Source organism: Bombina bombina, chromosome 4, assembly GCF_027579735.1.
Source record: "Bombina bombina isolate aBomBom1 chromosome 4, aBomBom1.pri, whole genome shotgun sequence".
Lineage (NCBI taxonomy): Eukaryota > Metazoa > Chordata > Amphibia > Anura > Bombinatoridae > Bombina > Bombina bombina.
This window is the reverse complement of record NC_069502.1, coordinates 639,569,303-639,586,018: the sequence shown is the minus strand read 5'-3', so window position 1 is coordinate 639,586,018 and position 16,716 is coordinate 639,569,303. Positions and strand designations below refer to the sequence as shown.

The 16,716-nt window shown below is 37.2% G+C and overlaps 1 protein-coding gene across 1 annotated transcript in view; it reads left to right on the top strand.

Moving 5' to 3' along the window:
• Positions 1 to 16,716, top strand: part of ENPP3 (ectonucleotide pyrophosphatase/phosphodiesterase 3) — a 437,931-nt gene that overhangs the window by 198,428 nt on the left and 222,787 nt on the right. The window contains exons 3-5 of the mRNA XM_053710678.1: positions 7,207 to 7,329; positions 15,556 to 15,681; positions 16,320 to 16,374. Of these exons, the coding sequence (XP_053566653.1) occupies positions 7,207 to 7,329; positions 15,556 to 15,681; positions 16,320 to 16,374 (304 nt within the window). The remainder of the gene's footprint in view (positions 1 to 7,206; positions 7,330 to 15,555; positions 15,682 to 16,319; positions 16,375 to 16,716) is intronic.

The following is a 16,716-nucleotide window of genomic DNA, read 5'->3' as shown; positions in this document are numbered from 1 at the left end:
CAGGTTTTGCCCTCAATTGTACATACTGATCAAACAGGATTTGTCAAGGGCCGTTCGTCGGTAATTAATATAAGGAAAACTTTAGCAATTACTTTTCATTATTGGTATAACACTCACTCCCCTAAACATTCTAGCCTACCAGATGCCTGCTTTTTAGCTCTTGATGTGGAAAAGGCTTTTGATATGATCGAGTGGGACCATTTGCATACTTCTCTAGAACGGTTTGGCTTTGCAGGCCATTTAACAGACTTTCTTCAGAGACTGTACAGGGCTCCTATGGCTGCTCTAATATTTAACAGCAGGCTCTCCCCCTCCTTAAAGTTGCAGAGGGGCACAAGACAGTGGTGTCCTCTTTCTCCCCTGTTATTTGATCTAGCCATAGAGCCTTTGGCTTGTTATATTAGACAGAATTGTGAGGGACTCAAATTGCTTGATCATACGGAACATTTGTCGTTATACGCTGATGATTTGTTGCCCTTTATAGGTTACCCGCACACAAACTTAAATAATCTCCTGAAAGTTGTAGATGATTTTGGTACTTTCTCAGGTTACAGGGTTAATATTGATAAAACTGAGGTTACCTGGTTACAAAACCTGCAAAACGCCACACTTCCAAATATGGAACTTAAAATCATGGATGGCTCTTTAAAGTATTTTGGTATCCACATACATGTCAACCCCAACAAAATATATCACCTGAACTTTAGGGGAACCATTAAGAATATCAACCAGCTGCTTGTGAGTTGGGCGAGGTTACCAGTCTCCCTCTCAGGTAGGGTCCATCTTTTTAAAATGGTGGCGTTGCCTAAACTTCTTTATCAATTACAAATGCTCCCCCTTCTCCTTTCACAACAGGACACTAAGTCCTTGCAAGCTGCTTTACGACACTTCATATAGAAAAGGAAAAAAGCATTGAATAGGGTAAACGTTTCTTTTTATGCCACCAAACAAGGGTGGGCTTCGCCTCCCAAATACCTTAAGGTACAACTGGGTGACCCTAGCAAAATTGACGCTGGACTGGTTAGTAGGGAATAATCACTTCATGTTCCTGTTCTCGAGGCATGCCTAATCAGTCCAATAAATATAGCATTTCTCCCCTATGCTGATCTGACTTCACTGCCAACACACATACAAACTCATATACTCTATCGTGATCCCTTGAGTGCGTCGGACAAGATTTGTAGATTATGGGGAATACAACGGTCTGTAAATAAATATTTGCCAATTCAGGGTAATATGCAGCTTCTTCCTGGCTTCACCACGGAAACTTTTAGATTATGGCAGAAGAAAGGTCTTACCAAACTTAGACAACTAGTTAATCCACTAATGCTGGACGTTGTATCTTTTCAGGAGCTGTAACATACATTTGGTCTTCCTAATAATCACAGATTTGCTTACTTCCAATGCAGGCACTATATACATAAGTTGAAATCTGATGGTTTGCTCTCTGTAAATACAACCAATATTGACAAGTTGTGTGCATTGGCTAGGTCAGGGTCATATAAAATTGCCGACACATATAATCTGTTACTTCAACATTACGAGGGCCCCACCAGACAACAGATATTATCTAAGTGGTCTGATTTTGCTAGCTTAGTGGTGGATGAGGAACTTATTGAGGCTAGCTTGAATAAGATACAGTCAATAACTATCTCTGCAAACTTGAGAGAATCACATCTGAAAATCCTACAGCAGGCTTATATAACTCCCAGTCTCCACTCCAAATGGGAACCCAGGGCTAAGAATATTTGTACGAATTGTAGCTTTGCCTCACCGGATTGGATTAATCGGTTTTGGGACTGTCCCAAACTGTCCAGTTTTTGGAATAAAATCTCTTACTGGCTGTCCAAATTGATTAAAACTCAGTTACGCCTTTCGCCTCAGCAGGTTATTTTTCTAATACCAACAGAAAGGAAACATAGTTCTGATACCTTTATTACCACAGTTTTTGTCTTGGCGAGGCAGCTGATCCTGTCTGGTTGGGCAAACAACAAAACTCCCCCCTTCCAATATTTTTAAAAAAAGGTTCATTCCCAGATGTTGATAGAACAGGCAGACGCTAAGGGAGACCCGGAGAGAAGGATCAAAAGGTTTATGCATAAATGGGAGGCCTATTTACTATATCTACCGGCCACTGTTAGAGATGAAATTGTTTACCCATTCAGAAACGGTCTCTTTATCTTAAATGAGAACCTTAGGGGTAATTGGTGTCTCTCTAGTCGTATTAACTAATTACATCCTGACTGGGCCTGAGCCAGTGGACAGTGGGATTCTCCCCCTTCACACATCCCTTTTTCCCGCTCTTGGGTTCTGGTCTGTGGAGGGTGATCTGGAGGTCTCTTGGGTAAGTTATTATTTATGATGTTTACATTATTTTATTGTTGTTGTTTGTATTGTAAAAATTTGAAAAACGGATTCAGACCACTCTTTGACGGGCTTGAAGACCTGTCTCCAGTTTTCCGGACTTTACTTACTTTAGAAAGACTTAACTGCATGAAAACATGATGATCTGAATTTGCTTTACTTGGTCATTGTACTTATTATTACAGTATATGTACTTATTTTTTCTCTGTACAACCTGTCATGAGTGGAATGGATCCTGTTACTATAAATAAAGTAATAAAAAATAAAATAAAAATATATACGACATACAACGTAGTCTTAGCTTGAAGTAAAGTTTGTACACATCTTGGGATAAATTTCAAATTCTCAAAATATCTACCCATGCGGGGAAACCCAGACTTTGAAAGCGGCTCCACTTTTACTGCTTTTAAAGCATGGTTCTCTAAAAATTTGAAATATGTCATACAATTGTCAGATCCACTTACCAAACATATTAGAACATTTGATTCATTATCCAGGAAATTTAACTTAGATAAGAAATCTTTCTTTGCCTATTTGCAAATCAGACACTTTATTCATAGTCCGAATTCTGATGAGGGAAATCCGTGGACATTGGGTCCACTTGATTTAATCATTGACAGATTTCGATTAGGTAAACATTAAATGACACCCATCTATAGAAGCCTGGCCTCTAAAGATGCAGACGTGTAGTCAATAAGCTTTTTCAATCTGGAGCCTAGATTTCCCAGGTATTAATCTTGACTTCTTTCAAAAAAGTTTCCCCAGAGTTATGAAATATTCATCTAATATAGCTTTGAGAGAATCGCATTACAAATTTCTGAACAGATCATATCTCACACCCAAGTTAAAGGGACAGTAAACTTAAAAAATAATGTTATATAATGCAGCATTATATAACATTTTGTGCAGCATTATATAACATATTTTTTTTAAGTTTACTGTCCCTTTAATGGCAAAATGGAATACTCAAGGGGTTAACACCTGCTCCAGATGCAATTTACCTCCCGCTGATCTACTACATTTTTTTTACATGCCCAAAAATTCAAAAGTTATGGAGACAAATAGAGTACTGGTTAAACAGATTCTTCATCTAGAATTACCCTAGAGTCTCCTCATATTTTCTTCTTATTTACACAAAAACATGTGCAAAACAAGTAATTGATTAACACCGCAATTTTATTAGCCAGGCAAATAATACTTAAAGGACCAGTCAACACAGTAGATTTGCATAATCATCAAATGCAAGATAACAAGACAATGCAATAGCACTTAGTCTGAACTTCAAATGAGTAGTAGATTTTTTTCTGCCAACTTTAAGTTATGTCTTTTTCTACTCCCCCTGTACCATGTGACAGCCATCAGCCAATCACAAATGTACCATGTGACAGCCATCAGCCATTCACAAATGAATACACACTTATTCTTGCACATGCTCAGTAGGAGCTGGTGACTCAAAAGCTTAAATATAAAAAGACTGCACATTTAGTTAATGGAAGTAAATTGGAAAGTTGTTTAAAATGGCATGCTCTATCTGAATAATGAAAGTTTAATTTTTGATTGAGTGTCCCTTTAAACGAAATACAGGGAAATGACTGTGTCTAGGAAGCGCTCTATAGGTGAAAGCTGGAGGGGGAAATAGAACAAGACGGAGACTCCAGTCTCCCGCCACGGCACAATTTAGAGTGTATGTGAAGATAGAATCAGCTGTGCTGCTATGCAGCCAAGGTTAGTCTGCTCGCTACACCAAAATTGTGTACAGAAATCCAGGAGAGGCGCACCACAGCCAGCAGGACTATCACACAAAACTAAAAAGTTCAAAAGTTTAATAGGGCATAAAGTTAAAAGCACAAAAGAGGCTCAACGGCCAAGTAAAGCACACATGATATCATCTGGTGTGTGTCAGGATACAACGCAGATGTGTTTTGTGTGCATGCTCACTTGTTCACTGCAAATGATACTTAAATTGTGGAAGGATAGGAAAGCATAGCTGCATTTGTACATAATGTATTATATCAAATGGTCCTGGACCAGCATGATCCTCTAATCTTTTAAGATAATACATTAAATATTTTTATGGCTAAATGGGACAGAGTAATTCTAAATCAATCCAGGGAAACCCAATTCCAGATCATAGACTACTTTCGTGCCTCTACTTTTTTTCTTCACTTGATACTAATTGCTGACTACCCTGAGTATTGGAGACAGCATCTATTATTTTTTTTATTTTATTTTTAATTTAGATATTATATGGAAATATGATAATACAGATGTATCAAAGTGAAATAACTCTCCTCATTTTCTCTTTTATATTTAACATGATCTAGTAATGGATATCAAAGTAAAAGTTAGTAAATTAATGTTATAATTTTCTGTTTTTTTCTTTTTGTTACTTTTTCTTGCTTGATATAAAATACATCAAAAATTTGAGAATGTTTAAATAAGAATTTAATGTGATGTATAATGTAGGCTATGATGGTTTTCATATCCTTTTCATATATTAATTCACTTAAAAAAAAAAAAAGAAACAGACTGGAGTCACACAGCGCTCCAGCTCGCTGATATCGCGGTCCTCAGAACCAGGTTAGAAGGTGCTCCAAACTCTGGAATAGGGTATATTCCAATTCCACTACGAAGATGCCCCAAATGACCAGATCTGGCTGATCAGCAAATAGGGGGAGTGATCATACAGATCAGACGATATGAAGTGATAGTATAAAACACACTTTTATTATGTTAAAATACTTAAAACAATGTAGCACTCAGAAGTGCATCAGTATGGTACGCTACACGTTTCTCAGTCTGCTGACCGTTTCCTCTGGCATTAAAACAAATCACGTTGTATCCTATTTAAATCTAGCTTATCCAATAGCATTGCAGAAAGTTATACACGTCATAGTTAACACAAGGATTGTCAGTTAGCAATAACCGTGAATATACATAGTAGGTTCCTATATATGAAAATCCAAAAAATGTGTCGTTCTAATTAGCAACTGCAAGATACATTGGTTTGAGAATACAATGTATCACTCTATTCATCAGCCAAAAACTACATTGGTATTCAATGCGTACATGACAAAAAATTCCCTTTTAATAGTAAGGAAAAAAATAAATAAAAGTCTAACCTGGTTCTAACAAAAAACAGGCATTAACCATGCCCAGATATCTGATAATCATATAATGACTATTCCACTTTATCAGTAAATGGCATTGAAAAGTGTGTGTGATTTTTTACAACTACTTTATAATACAAGATGTGGTATAAAGTAAACTAAGTATTCTATCTCTATGGGGCCGATTTATCATCGGTCTGTCCGACATGATCCGCTCAGCGGATCATGTCCAACAGACATCGATGAATGCCGACAGTATACGCTGTCAGCATTTATCATTGCACAAGCAATTCTTGTGAACAGCTTGTGCTCAAAAGGCACTTCTAATAACAATCTATTGTGTTCTTGTAGGTGAATACAAGTAAGTGTATAAAGTCAATCCCAAACATGTTCGATTCAAATAAAAATCTAATGATAATCTACATAAGTGGTGACAACAATATCTATGTGGTCATTAAGCTGACTGTAATCACTGAATGTTCCTATCTCGATATATTGATACACTAAGAACAGCATGTGTAGTATGCAGAAAAGAATGTACTCAATCACCTTTGTGACTATAAATGTGATAAGAATACGTTAGAAAAATGCTCTAATAAGATACATATATAATATAACAATGATTAGTAGAATGTCATAGAAAATAATATGATTGTGATATCACATAGACGTGACTAAATGGATGGTGCAATATAGTGATGTTAAAATATTTTAAATCTTAGTGATTACTTAGAATCAGATATTTACTGGCTAATGTTATAATTAATGTGATATTAAAGGAAGATGTCTAATTAAATGCTGCCATATGAATATTTTCGTTAAGACCAGAGGGAAACTAAGATCTGATGATGGACATGGTGTCTTGTTACACTATGCTTGAGAGAACCGTTTTTTATGTTCCTCAAATGCTCACTCCATCTTTTTCATGTGGTGCGCCCCAAGTATTGGACCCCACATTCGCAGGTTAATACATATATAATAAAATTTCTATTACATGTAATGTGTCCCAAAATTTTGAACCTGTTACTGTTGATGTAATAGAATGTGCTTTATGAGTTATAAATTTGCACATGAAGCATCTAGAGTGATTACATCTGAACGCTCCATTAACCGATATATTAGGCTTGTTGATCATTTTCTTAGGTAATCGTTTGGATAAAAATACCTTACTGGGCACTATTTTCTGTTTGATGGTGGGTGCTCTTCTAAAAGTGAAATTTAGAACATGATTAATCTTTTTTGAGTATGGGATCTCTCAGAAGGACAGGCCAGTCACAGTATCTTTAAAAACAATCTAAAGCAGTCAACATGCAAGCCTTTTTCAAGACATCTTAATTCAAATTGTTTATTTGATAGTGTGGGGTTTTCATAGACAAAACTTTGTATCTCATAGAAACAAAGATTGGTCTATAAAAACCACACAATATCAAATTAACAATTTGAATTAAAGGGATATGAAACCCAATTTTTTTCTTTCATGATTCGGATAGAGCATGCAACTTTCTAATTTACTTCTATTATAACTTTTTCTTTGTTCTCTTGGTAGCTTTATATAAAAAAGCAGGAATGTAGCCACCAATCAGCAAGTGCTACCCAGGTGGACCTGCTCATTAGCTTACATTCCTACTTTTCAAAATAAAGATACCAAAAAATGAAGAAAAATTGATAACAGAAATTGATAACTGCAGAAACAAAATACCTAAGATTTTTCTAAAATTTTTCTTTTTTTTAGTGTCCTGCAGGAATAGGTGCTATGATTTGACCAATCAACGGGAAGGTGACTGTCGCTGTGACTCTAAATGCACTCAAGAAGGAAATTGTTGCTTTGATTTTGATGATCTTTGCCTAAAACCAAGTGAGTATCACATCTTTACTATGGCCATGTCATGCTTTTAAAAGAGTGTTAAGAATTGAGGCGGAAAGAGAATGTTGGATTAAAGAAAATAAATTGAAAATTAAACCACTTACACAATGTTTAACTAAGCATAGTGAAGCTGCAGCACAATACATTATTTGAAATTATTTTCCTGTAATTTACCTCTGCAAATTGTTCTTTTTCTAGTGCTCACAGAGAGGCTGAAGTGCATCTGCTATGCGTAGTAATGATGCACTTTGTCTGACCTGCTTACACCCTATGTCATATGAAATGAGAGCTGCTTGTTAAAGGGACAGTTTACTCAAAAATGATCTGCTCTTTAATTTGTTCCCAATGATCCACTTAACCTGCTGGAGTGTATTACTGTCCCTTTAATGCTTTTGTTCTGAGTTTACTTCCGTAATGCTCTTCTTCTCAGTTGTGAGACTTTCTCCCTCGTCTTCTAGAGGAATTGGGTAATATGAACATGGTCATGCAAATTACACAACAACAAAGCATGCACTTGAGTTTTGAGCAAAACAGTAAGAGATGTTTTAACCGGGTGCTATTCTTACTCCAGCGTTCATTTCTGTGCTGTGATAAATGTGCTGCCTGACATCAGAGAGCAGATGTTGTTATATTGTTATATTATTAAGACGGTGGATGTGCCTGGGAATTGGGTTATGTTAATTTATTTTCTATTTATTTATTTTACTGCATTTACAGTAATTGTGTACCAGACTGTTGCTCGGAACGTATGAAATGTTCTGCATACATTTTATTTTAAAAAAAAATCTCCAATTAGATATGTACATTTGGAGGTTTCGGATGCCTCCTGAATGCGGAAGGCTGTGGCCGCTTGTGTCGTTTGGCTATTTTCAGAGCCAACTTTATTCTTGTGAAACTGTAGCACACTAAGGTTTTGTGCAAATCCAGATCCCAGTGAGTTGTAGTTTTACATGAGTAAATTCAGCTCTGAAAATAAATGAGCACCATGAGTGCCCACCGCCTTCCACATTCAGAGGTGTCCGAAAACCTCCAAATGTAAATATCCACCTCCCATAGAAAGTATCTTGCAGCGGAGAATGAATGCGACAGGCAGTGCCCAGAACTGATAGCAACATGTTTGTGTAGCTAAAAGTAATACAATTTTGCTTTTTTCAGCATCCACTTCTGCTTTTATTTTTTTATCAGTGCAATAAGTGCATTACATATTTTGAGATAAACTCTCCAGCTTTTATTTGATGAGATAAAACAGCGAGACTTGCAGGCATAACATGCTTAGAATATGCAATGAGTCTTGTGAAATGCCCAAGGATTGAGAATGCCCGCTTGCCTAAAGGCTATTTTGAGAATAGGAAGTACCATTTGAATTTGTACTTTAAACGGCATGATTTTTATCTTTGTGTTTTTAAATTACATTCGGCCAGATTACGAGTTTTGCGTTAGGAGCTATGCGGTGCTACCATGCAGTTTTTTTCTCACCGCTAACTTACCTGCAGCACTGGTATTACAGGTTTTTACAAACCTGGTGTTAAAAGGCAAGAAGTGAGCGTAGAGCAAAATTGTGCTCCATACCGCACTTCAATACCAGCGCTGCTTAAGTCAGCGGTGAGCTGGTTGTACATACTCGTGCATGATTTCTCCATAGACATCAATGGGGAGAGTCGGCTGAGAAAAAGTCTAACACCTGCAAAAAAGCAGCGTAAATCTCAGTAACGCAGCCCCATTGATTCCTATGGGGAAACTAAAGTTATGTTTACACCTAACACCCTAAAATGAACCCCGAGTCTAAACACCCCTAATCTTACACTTATTAACCCCTAATCTGCCACCCCCGACATCGCCGACACCTACATTATACTTATTAACCCCTAATCTGCTGCCCCCAACATTGCTGACACCTACATTATATTTATTAACCCCTAATCTCCCGCCCCCAATGTCACTGCAACCTACCTACACTTATTAACCCCTAATCTACCGCCCCCAACGTCGCAGCCACTATTCTAAATGTATTAACCCCAAAACCTAAGTCTAACCCTAACCCTAACACACCCTAACTTAAATATAATTAAAATAAATCTAAATAAAAATTACTATTATTACCTAAATAATTCCTATTTAAAACTAAATACTTACCTATAAAATAAACCCTAAGCTAGCTACAATATAGCTAATAGTTACATTGTAGCTAGCTTAGGGTTTATTTTTATTTTACAGGCAAGTTTGTATTTATTTTAACCAGGTAGAATAGTTATTAAATAGTTATTAACTATTTAATAACTACCTAGCTAAAATAAATACAAATGTACCTGTAAAATAAAACCTAACCTAAGTTACACTAACACCTATCACTACACTAAAATTAAATAGATTACCTATATTAAATACAATTAAATAAATTACCTACATTAAATAAATTAAATTAGCTAAATCACAAAAAAACCCCACTAAATTACAGAAAATAAAAAACAAATTACAAGATATTTAAACTAATTACACCTAATCTAATAGCCCTATCAAAATAAAAAAAAGCCCCCCCCCCAAAATAAAAAAAAACCCCTAACCTAAACTAAACTATCGATAGCCCTTAAAAAGGCCTTTTGCGGGGCATTGCCCCAAAGAAATCGGCTCTTTTACCTGTAAAAAAAAATACAAACAACCCCCCAACAGTAAAACCCACCACCCACACAACCAACCCCCCAAATAAAAGCCTAACTAAAAAAAACTAAGCTCCCCATTGCCCTGAAAAGGGCATTTGGATGGGCATTACCCTTAAAAGAACATTTAGCTCTATTGCAGGCCCAAAGCCATAACCTAAAAAATAAACCCACCCAATACACCCTTAAAAAAATCCTAACACTAACCCCCAAAGATTCACTTACCGGGAGAAGTCTTCATCCAAGCGGCAAGATGTCCTCAACGAAGCCGGCAGAAGTGGTCCTCCAGACGGGCAGAAGTGGTTCTCCAGATGGGCAGAAGTCTTCATCCTTCCGGCGCAGAGCGGGTCCATCTTCAAGACATCCGACGCGGAGCATCCTCTTCTTCCGACGGACTAACGACGAATGAAGGTACCTTTAAATGACATCATCCAAGATGGCATCCCTTAGAGTCCGATTGGCTGATAGAATTCTATCAGCCAATCGGAATTAAGGTAGAAAAAATCCTATTGGCTGATTGGATCAGCCAATAGGATTGAGCTTGCATTCTATTGGCTGTTGCAATCAGCCAATGGAATGCAAGCTCAATCCTATTGGCTGATTGGATCAGCCAATAGGATTGAAGTTCAATCCTATTGGCTGATCCAATCAGCCAATAGGATTTTTTCTACATTAATTCCGATTGGCTGATAGAATTCTATCAGCTAATCGGAATCTAAGGGACACCATCTTAGATGACATCATTTAAAGGTATCTTCATTCGTCGTTAGTCCGTCGGATGAAGAGGATGCTCCGCGTCAGATGTCTTGAAGATGGACCCGCTCCGCGCCGGATGGATGAAGATAGAAGATGCCGTCTGGATGAAGACTTCTGCCCGTCTGGAGGACCACTTCTTCCGGCTTCGTTGAGGACATATTGCCGCTTGGATGAAGACTTCTCCCGGTAAGTGAATCTTTGGGGGTTAATGTTAGGATTTTTTTAAGGGTGTATTGGGTGGGTTTATTTTTTAGGTTAGGGCTTTGGGCCTGCAATAGAGCTAAATGCCCTTTTAAGGGCAATGCCCATCCAAATGCCCTTTTCAGGGCAATGGGGAGCTTAGGTGTTTTAGTTAGGCTTTTATTTGGGGGGTTGGTTGTGTGGGTGGTGGGTTTTACTGTTGGGGGGTTGTTTGTATTTTTTTTTTACAGGTAAAAGAGCTGATTTCTTTGGGGCAATGCCCCACGAAAGGCCATTTTAAGGGCTATTGATAGTTTAGTTTATGCTAGGGGTTTTTTTTTATTTTGGGGGGCTTTTTAATGTTGATAGGGCTATTAGATTAGGTGTAATTAGTTTAAATATCTTGTAATTTGTTTATTATTTTCTGTAATTTTTTTTTTTTTTTTGTGATTTAGCTAATTTAATTTAATTTTTTTAATTGTATTTAATGTTGGGAATTTATTTAATTGTAGTGTAGTGTTAGGTGTTAGTGTAACTTAGGTTAGGTTTTATTTTGCAGGTAAATTTGTATTTATTTTAGCTAGGTAGTTATTAAATAGTTAATAACTATTTAATAACTATTCTACCTGGTTAAAATAAATACAAACTTGCCTGTAAAATAAAAATAAACCCTAAGCTAGCTATAATGTAACTATTAGTTATATTGTAGCTAGCTTAGGGTTTATTTTATAGATAAGTATTTAGTTTAAACCCCTTAATGCCACACGTCATACACAAACTGGTCTTTAAAGACCAGCGACGTACCCTGTACGTCGTTAAGGGTTTAAAGCAGCTGGAAACGATCCTGATCGCTTCCAGCTGCTTTCAAGGTATTACTGTGATGCCTCGATATTGAGGCATCACTGCAATATCTTTTTTGGCACACCGATGCAGAGAGGGCCACTCTGTGGCCCTCTCTGCATCGGCCAGCGATGGTGCTGATCCTTGGTGGGTGGGAGCAGCTGCAGGGAAGTGGGTGGGCGGCCCATCGCTGGACTAGTTCCGGCAAGGTGGGCGGGAGCGTGCGCGCGTGCACGAGGTGCGCGTGCATGTGCACGAGTAACGTGCGTGTGCATGCGCGTGCACGATCACTCGTATTTCTATGAGAGAGGGAGGAGGGAGAGGGAGTTAGAGGGGAAATATTTATTTGTAAAGGGGATCTGGGAGGGGTAGGAGGTACTATATTGAGGGGGGCAGCTACACTACAGAAAAATGGGGTTAAATGAAAAAAAAAAAAAAAAAAGCAAATTTTTTTAAGAAATTGGGTACTGGCAGGCAGCTGCCAGTACCTAAAATGGCCGCAAATAGGAAGAGGGGGGAGGTAAAGAGAGCTGTTTGGGGGGGATTCAGGAGGTTGGGGGGTTAGGGGGGGAACTAAAACTGCAGAAACTATGAATGTATTTAAAAAAAAAAATGTTTACAAAAAAAAAGGCTTTTATTTTAGTACTGGCAGACTTTTTTTTTTTTTGTGAGGGGTCAGGGAGGAATCAGGGGGGGGGATGTGTCAGGTGGGAGACTGATCTCTACACTAAAGATAAAGTTAACCCTACAGGCTACCTAATTAACCCCTTAACTGCTGGGCATAATACAAAGTGTGTTGCGCAGGGACATTTAGCTGCCTTCTAATTATCAAAAAGCAATTTAAAAGCCATATATGTCTGCTATTTCTGAACAAAGGGGATCCCAGAGAAGCATTTACAACCATTTGTGCTATAATTGCACAAGCTAATTGTAAATAATTTCAGTGAGAAACCTAAAGTTAGTGAAAAAGTTAGCGATTTTTTTTATTTGATCGCATTTGGCGGTGAAATGGTGGCATAGAATATACCAAAATGGGCCTAGATCAATACTTTGGGTTGTCTAATACACTACACTAAAGTTAAAATTACCCCTACAAGCTCCCTACAAGCTACCTAATTAACCCCTTCACTGCTAGACATAATACACGTGTGGTGCACAGCAGCATTTAGCGGCCTTCTAATTACCAAAAAGCAACGCCAAATCCATATATGTCTGCTATTTCTCAAGAAAGGGGATCCCAGAGAAGCATTTACAACCATTTGTGCCATAATTGCACAAGCTGTTTGTAAATAATTTCAGTGAGAAACCTAAAGTTTATGAAAAAGTTAGTTAAAAAGTTAGTGATTTTTTTTTATTTGATTGCATTTGGCAGTGAAATGGTGGCATGAAATACACCAAAATGGGCTTAGATCCATACTTTGGGTTGTCTACTAAAAAAAAATATACATGTAAAGGGATATTCAGGGATTCCTGACAGATATCAGTGATCCAATGTAACTATCGCTAATTTTGAAAAAAAATGGTTTGGAAATGGCAAAGTGCTACTTGTATTTATTGCCCTATAACTTGCAAAAAAAGAAAGAACATGTAAATATTGGGTATTTCTAAACTCAGGACAAAATGTAGAAACTATTTAGCATGGGTGTTTTTTGGTGGTTGTAGATGTGTAACAGATTTGTGGGTTAAAGTTAGAAAAAGTGTGTTTTTTTCCATTTTCTCCTCATATTTTATAATTTTTTTTATAGTAAATTATAAGATATGATGAAAATAATGGTATCTTTAGAAAGTCCATTTAATGGCGAGAAAAACGGTATATAATATATGTGGGTAAAGTAAATGAGTAAGAAGAAAATTATAGCTAAACACAAACACAGCAGAAATATAAAAATAGTCCTGGTCCTTAAGGGAAAGAAATTGAAAAATGGCCTTGTCCATAAGGGGTTAAATAGGAATAATTTAGTTAATGATAGTAATTTTATTTAGATTTATTTAAATTATATTTAAGTTAGGAGGTGTTAGGGTTAGACTTAGGTTTAAAGGGTTAATAAATTTAGAATAGTGGCGGCGACGTTGGGGACGGAAGATTAGGGGTTAATAAATGTGGTGGCGATGTTAGGGGCATCAGATTAGGGGTTAATAAATATAATGTAGTTTGCGGCGATGTCCGGAGCGGAAGATTAGGGGTTAATAAGTATAATGTAGGTGGCAGGCGATGTTAGGGGCGGCAGATTAGGAGTTAATAATATTTAACTAGTGTTTGCGAGGCGGGAGTGCGGCGGTTTAGGGGTTAATATGTTTATTATAATGGCAGCGATGTCCGGAGCGGCAGATTAGGGGTTAAAATTTTATTATAGTGTTTGCGGTGCGGGAGGGCCTCGGTTTAGGGGTTAATAGGTAGTTTATGGATGTTAGTGTACTTTTTAGCACTTTAGTTATGAGTTTTATGCTACGGCATTGTAGTGTAAAACTCATAACTACTGACTTTAAAATGCGTTACGAATCTTGGAGGTAGAGGGTGTACCGCTCACTTTTTGGTTCCCAGGACAAACTCGTAATACCAGCGCTATGGAAGTCCCATAGAAAAATTAATACAAAGTTGTAAGGTATAATTTAATTACAATTTTTAAATAGGTTTTTTTAAACTGATAATTTTATTGAGCACTATAATGTTATGCGTGTCTTCTTCCCGTACAGAAGTGTAAGGGATGTTCCTTTACAAGACAAACATTTTTTAAGGTATAATTTGTTTTTAGATAATCCCATGAAGGATCTCATAACACTAATAGATCTTTTTATAGACTGTCGCCCAAACTGAGACCTTTGAAGAATCAGACTAAAGTCCCCAAAAAAGAGAGTGCAGCTGTCTGTAATTACGCTTTGTAGACTTAAACATTCTACCTTGTGTCTATAGATCTGTAACAGTGATTATTCTCTATAGGCTCCATTTATTAAGCAACAGAGTCTACTTGTGGAGCCCTTGTGCAAGTTAAAGTAAATGTCAATTTTGATGCTAAAGTGCACGGTTTTTAAAATTCGATTAAAAACAGGGGCACTTTAATTCATCAAAATTTACATTTCACTCCTGTTGTGAAAAAAACTTACCTTTTAATCTTTACAGCAGCTCCAGCTTCCTCCGGTCATAGCAAGCCATTTCTGACGTCAGAAATGATGGATAGGTCATCCTCCAATCACGGCTTCCCCCCGGGGAAATCAGTGTCTGTTTCAAAGCCGTGATTGGAGGAAGCCGGATTCCTAATTTTAGACCCAGGAAGAGGCTTTGTGACGGGCGGAGGAAGCTGGAGCTGCTGTGAAGTTTAAAAGGTAAGTTGTTGTTTTTTCTCAACAGGAGTGAAATGTAAATTTTGATGAATTAAAGTGCCCCTGTTTTTAATCAAATTTTTAAAGAGCGGGCACTTTAGCATCAAAATTGACATTCACTTTAAGAAGCGGCTTTCATACAATTGCTGCTTTTAAACCTCTTGTTTATTCAGGGTGATTGACAGAGCCTGCTTTCTCATGATTGGTCATACAAGAGCAGTGGGCCGCGCTGCACAAGAACTTTCTTGTCCATTTATAAATGCAGACAGCTGATTAACAGCACTGCCAATTCACCATGAAGACAGGTGGACAGGTTTCCTAGTTGAACATACAAATTCAAGCAACATTTGTTTTGTTTCTTTTGACAGTCACTCAGTCGTATGCTTAGCATAAACTACATGAAATTTCTTTAACAAATTGTGTTTTTAGCTATTTTGAGTTTGTAATGGGCTTGTGCGCTGTTTTGCAGGAACTGAGTGGACATGCAGCAAGGTCCGCTGTGGTGAAAGGAGGATATTTGGAAGTCATTGCTCATGTTCTGAGGATTGCTTAACAGTAGGAGACTGTTGTACAGACTACAAAATCATTTGCAAAGGTGAGACTTTGCTCAATGACAACTTGAATAATTATAAGTTGTAAGCTATTAGCTTGCCCCTCATAACATGTAAAAGAGTGACACACGTCTAGTGAGAAACACCCTCTTTTTGTTAGGCCTTAGAGTGTTTAAATTTCTACTATGAAAAATAAAAGGGGCATAATTTTATTATTTAGTAGGAAATCTGCCCCTACAAAAACTTGCCAACAGTTTTATCACTGCAATAAATGTAAATATCCACACAAATACAATATTAATATTGACACAATATTGCTGTTAGAATACTGATTTGGATGCTGGAGAGTGCTGAAGTGTCTAGCATCTCTGGCATACAAGGGGATAAATGACTATCCCACCCTACATATGACAGTAGCTGCAACTTTAAACTGCCATAACATTGCCACTACTGACAATTGGTTATCTAAAGTATTTTTGTCCCAGTGATATTTTTTTTACTATAATAACCATAATATTTGCTGGGAGTGGGGATTGAGGTTTTACTTTGTTAAATAAGCAGAAGCTTTCCAGGCTGATGTATGGAATGTTCAAACTAATTAAACCTATTATATATTATTAAAATGTAATTGCTTTTACCTTTCTGATTCCATTTCTATGATTTATTTGTCTTTAATTTGTAGGTGACACAACCTGGGCTGTTGATAAATGTGAAACCAATCCACAGTGCCCTGAAGGGTAAGTGAGATACATGTTAGTGAGTTACAGCAGTGATTGACAACTTACTAGTACATGGGGCCAAATATCAATATTATATATGGCTTAAAGGCTACATAATAATTTTATGGCTATGAAACACACAAATAATAGGTTTGCTAAAATGCCAATTGACACAGGGCCAGATTTAGTTAAAGGGACAGTCAAGTCCAAAACAACCTTTCCCGATTCAGATAGAGCATGTAATTTTAAACAACTTTCCAATTTACTTTAATCACCAATTTTGCTTTGTTCTCTTGGTATTCTTAGTTGAAAGCTAAACCTAGGACGTACATGTGCTAATTTCTTAGACCTTGAAGGCCG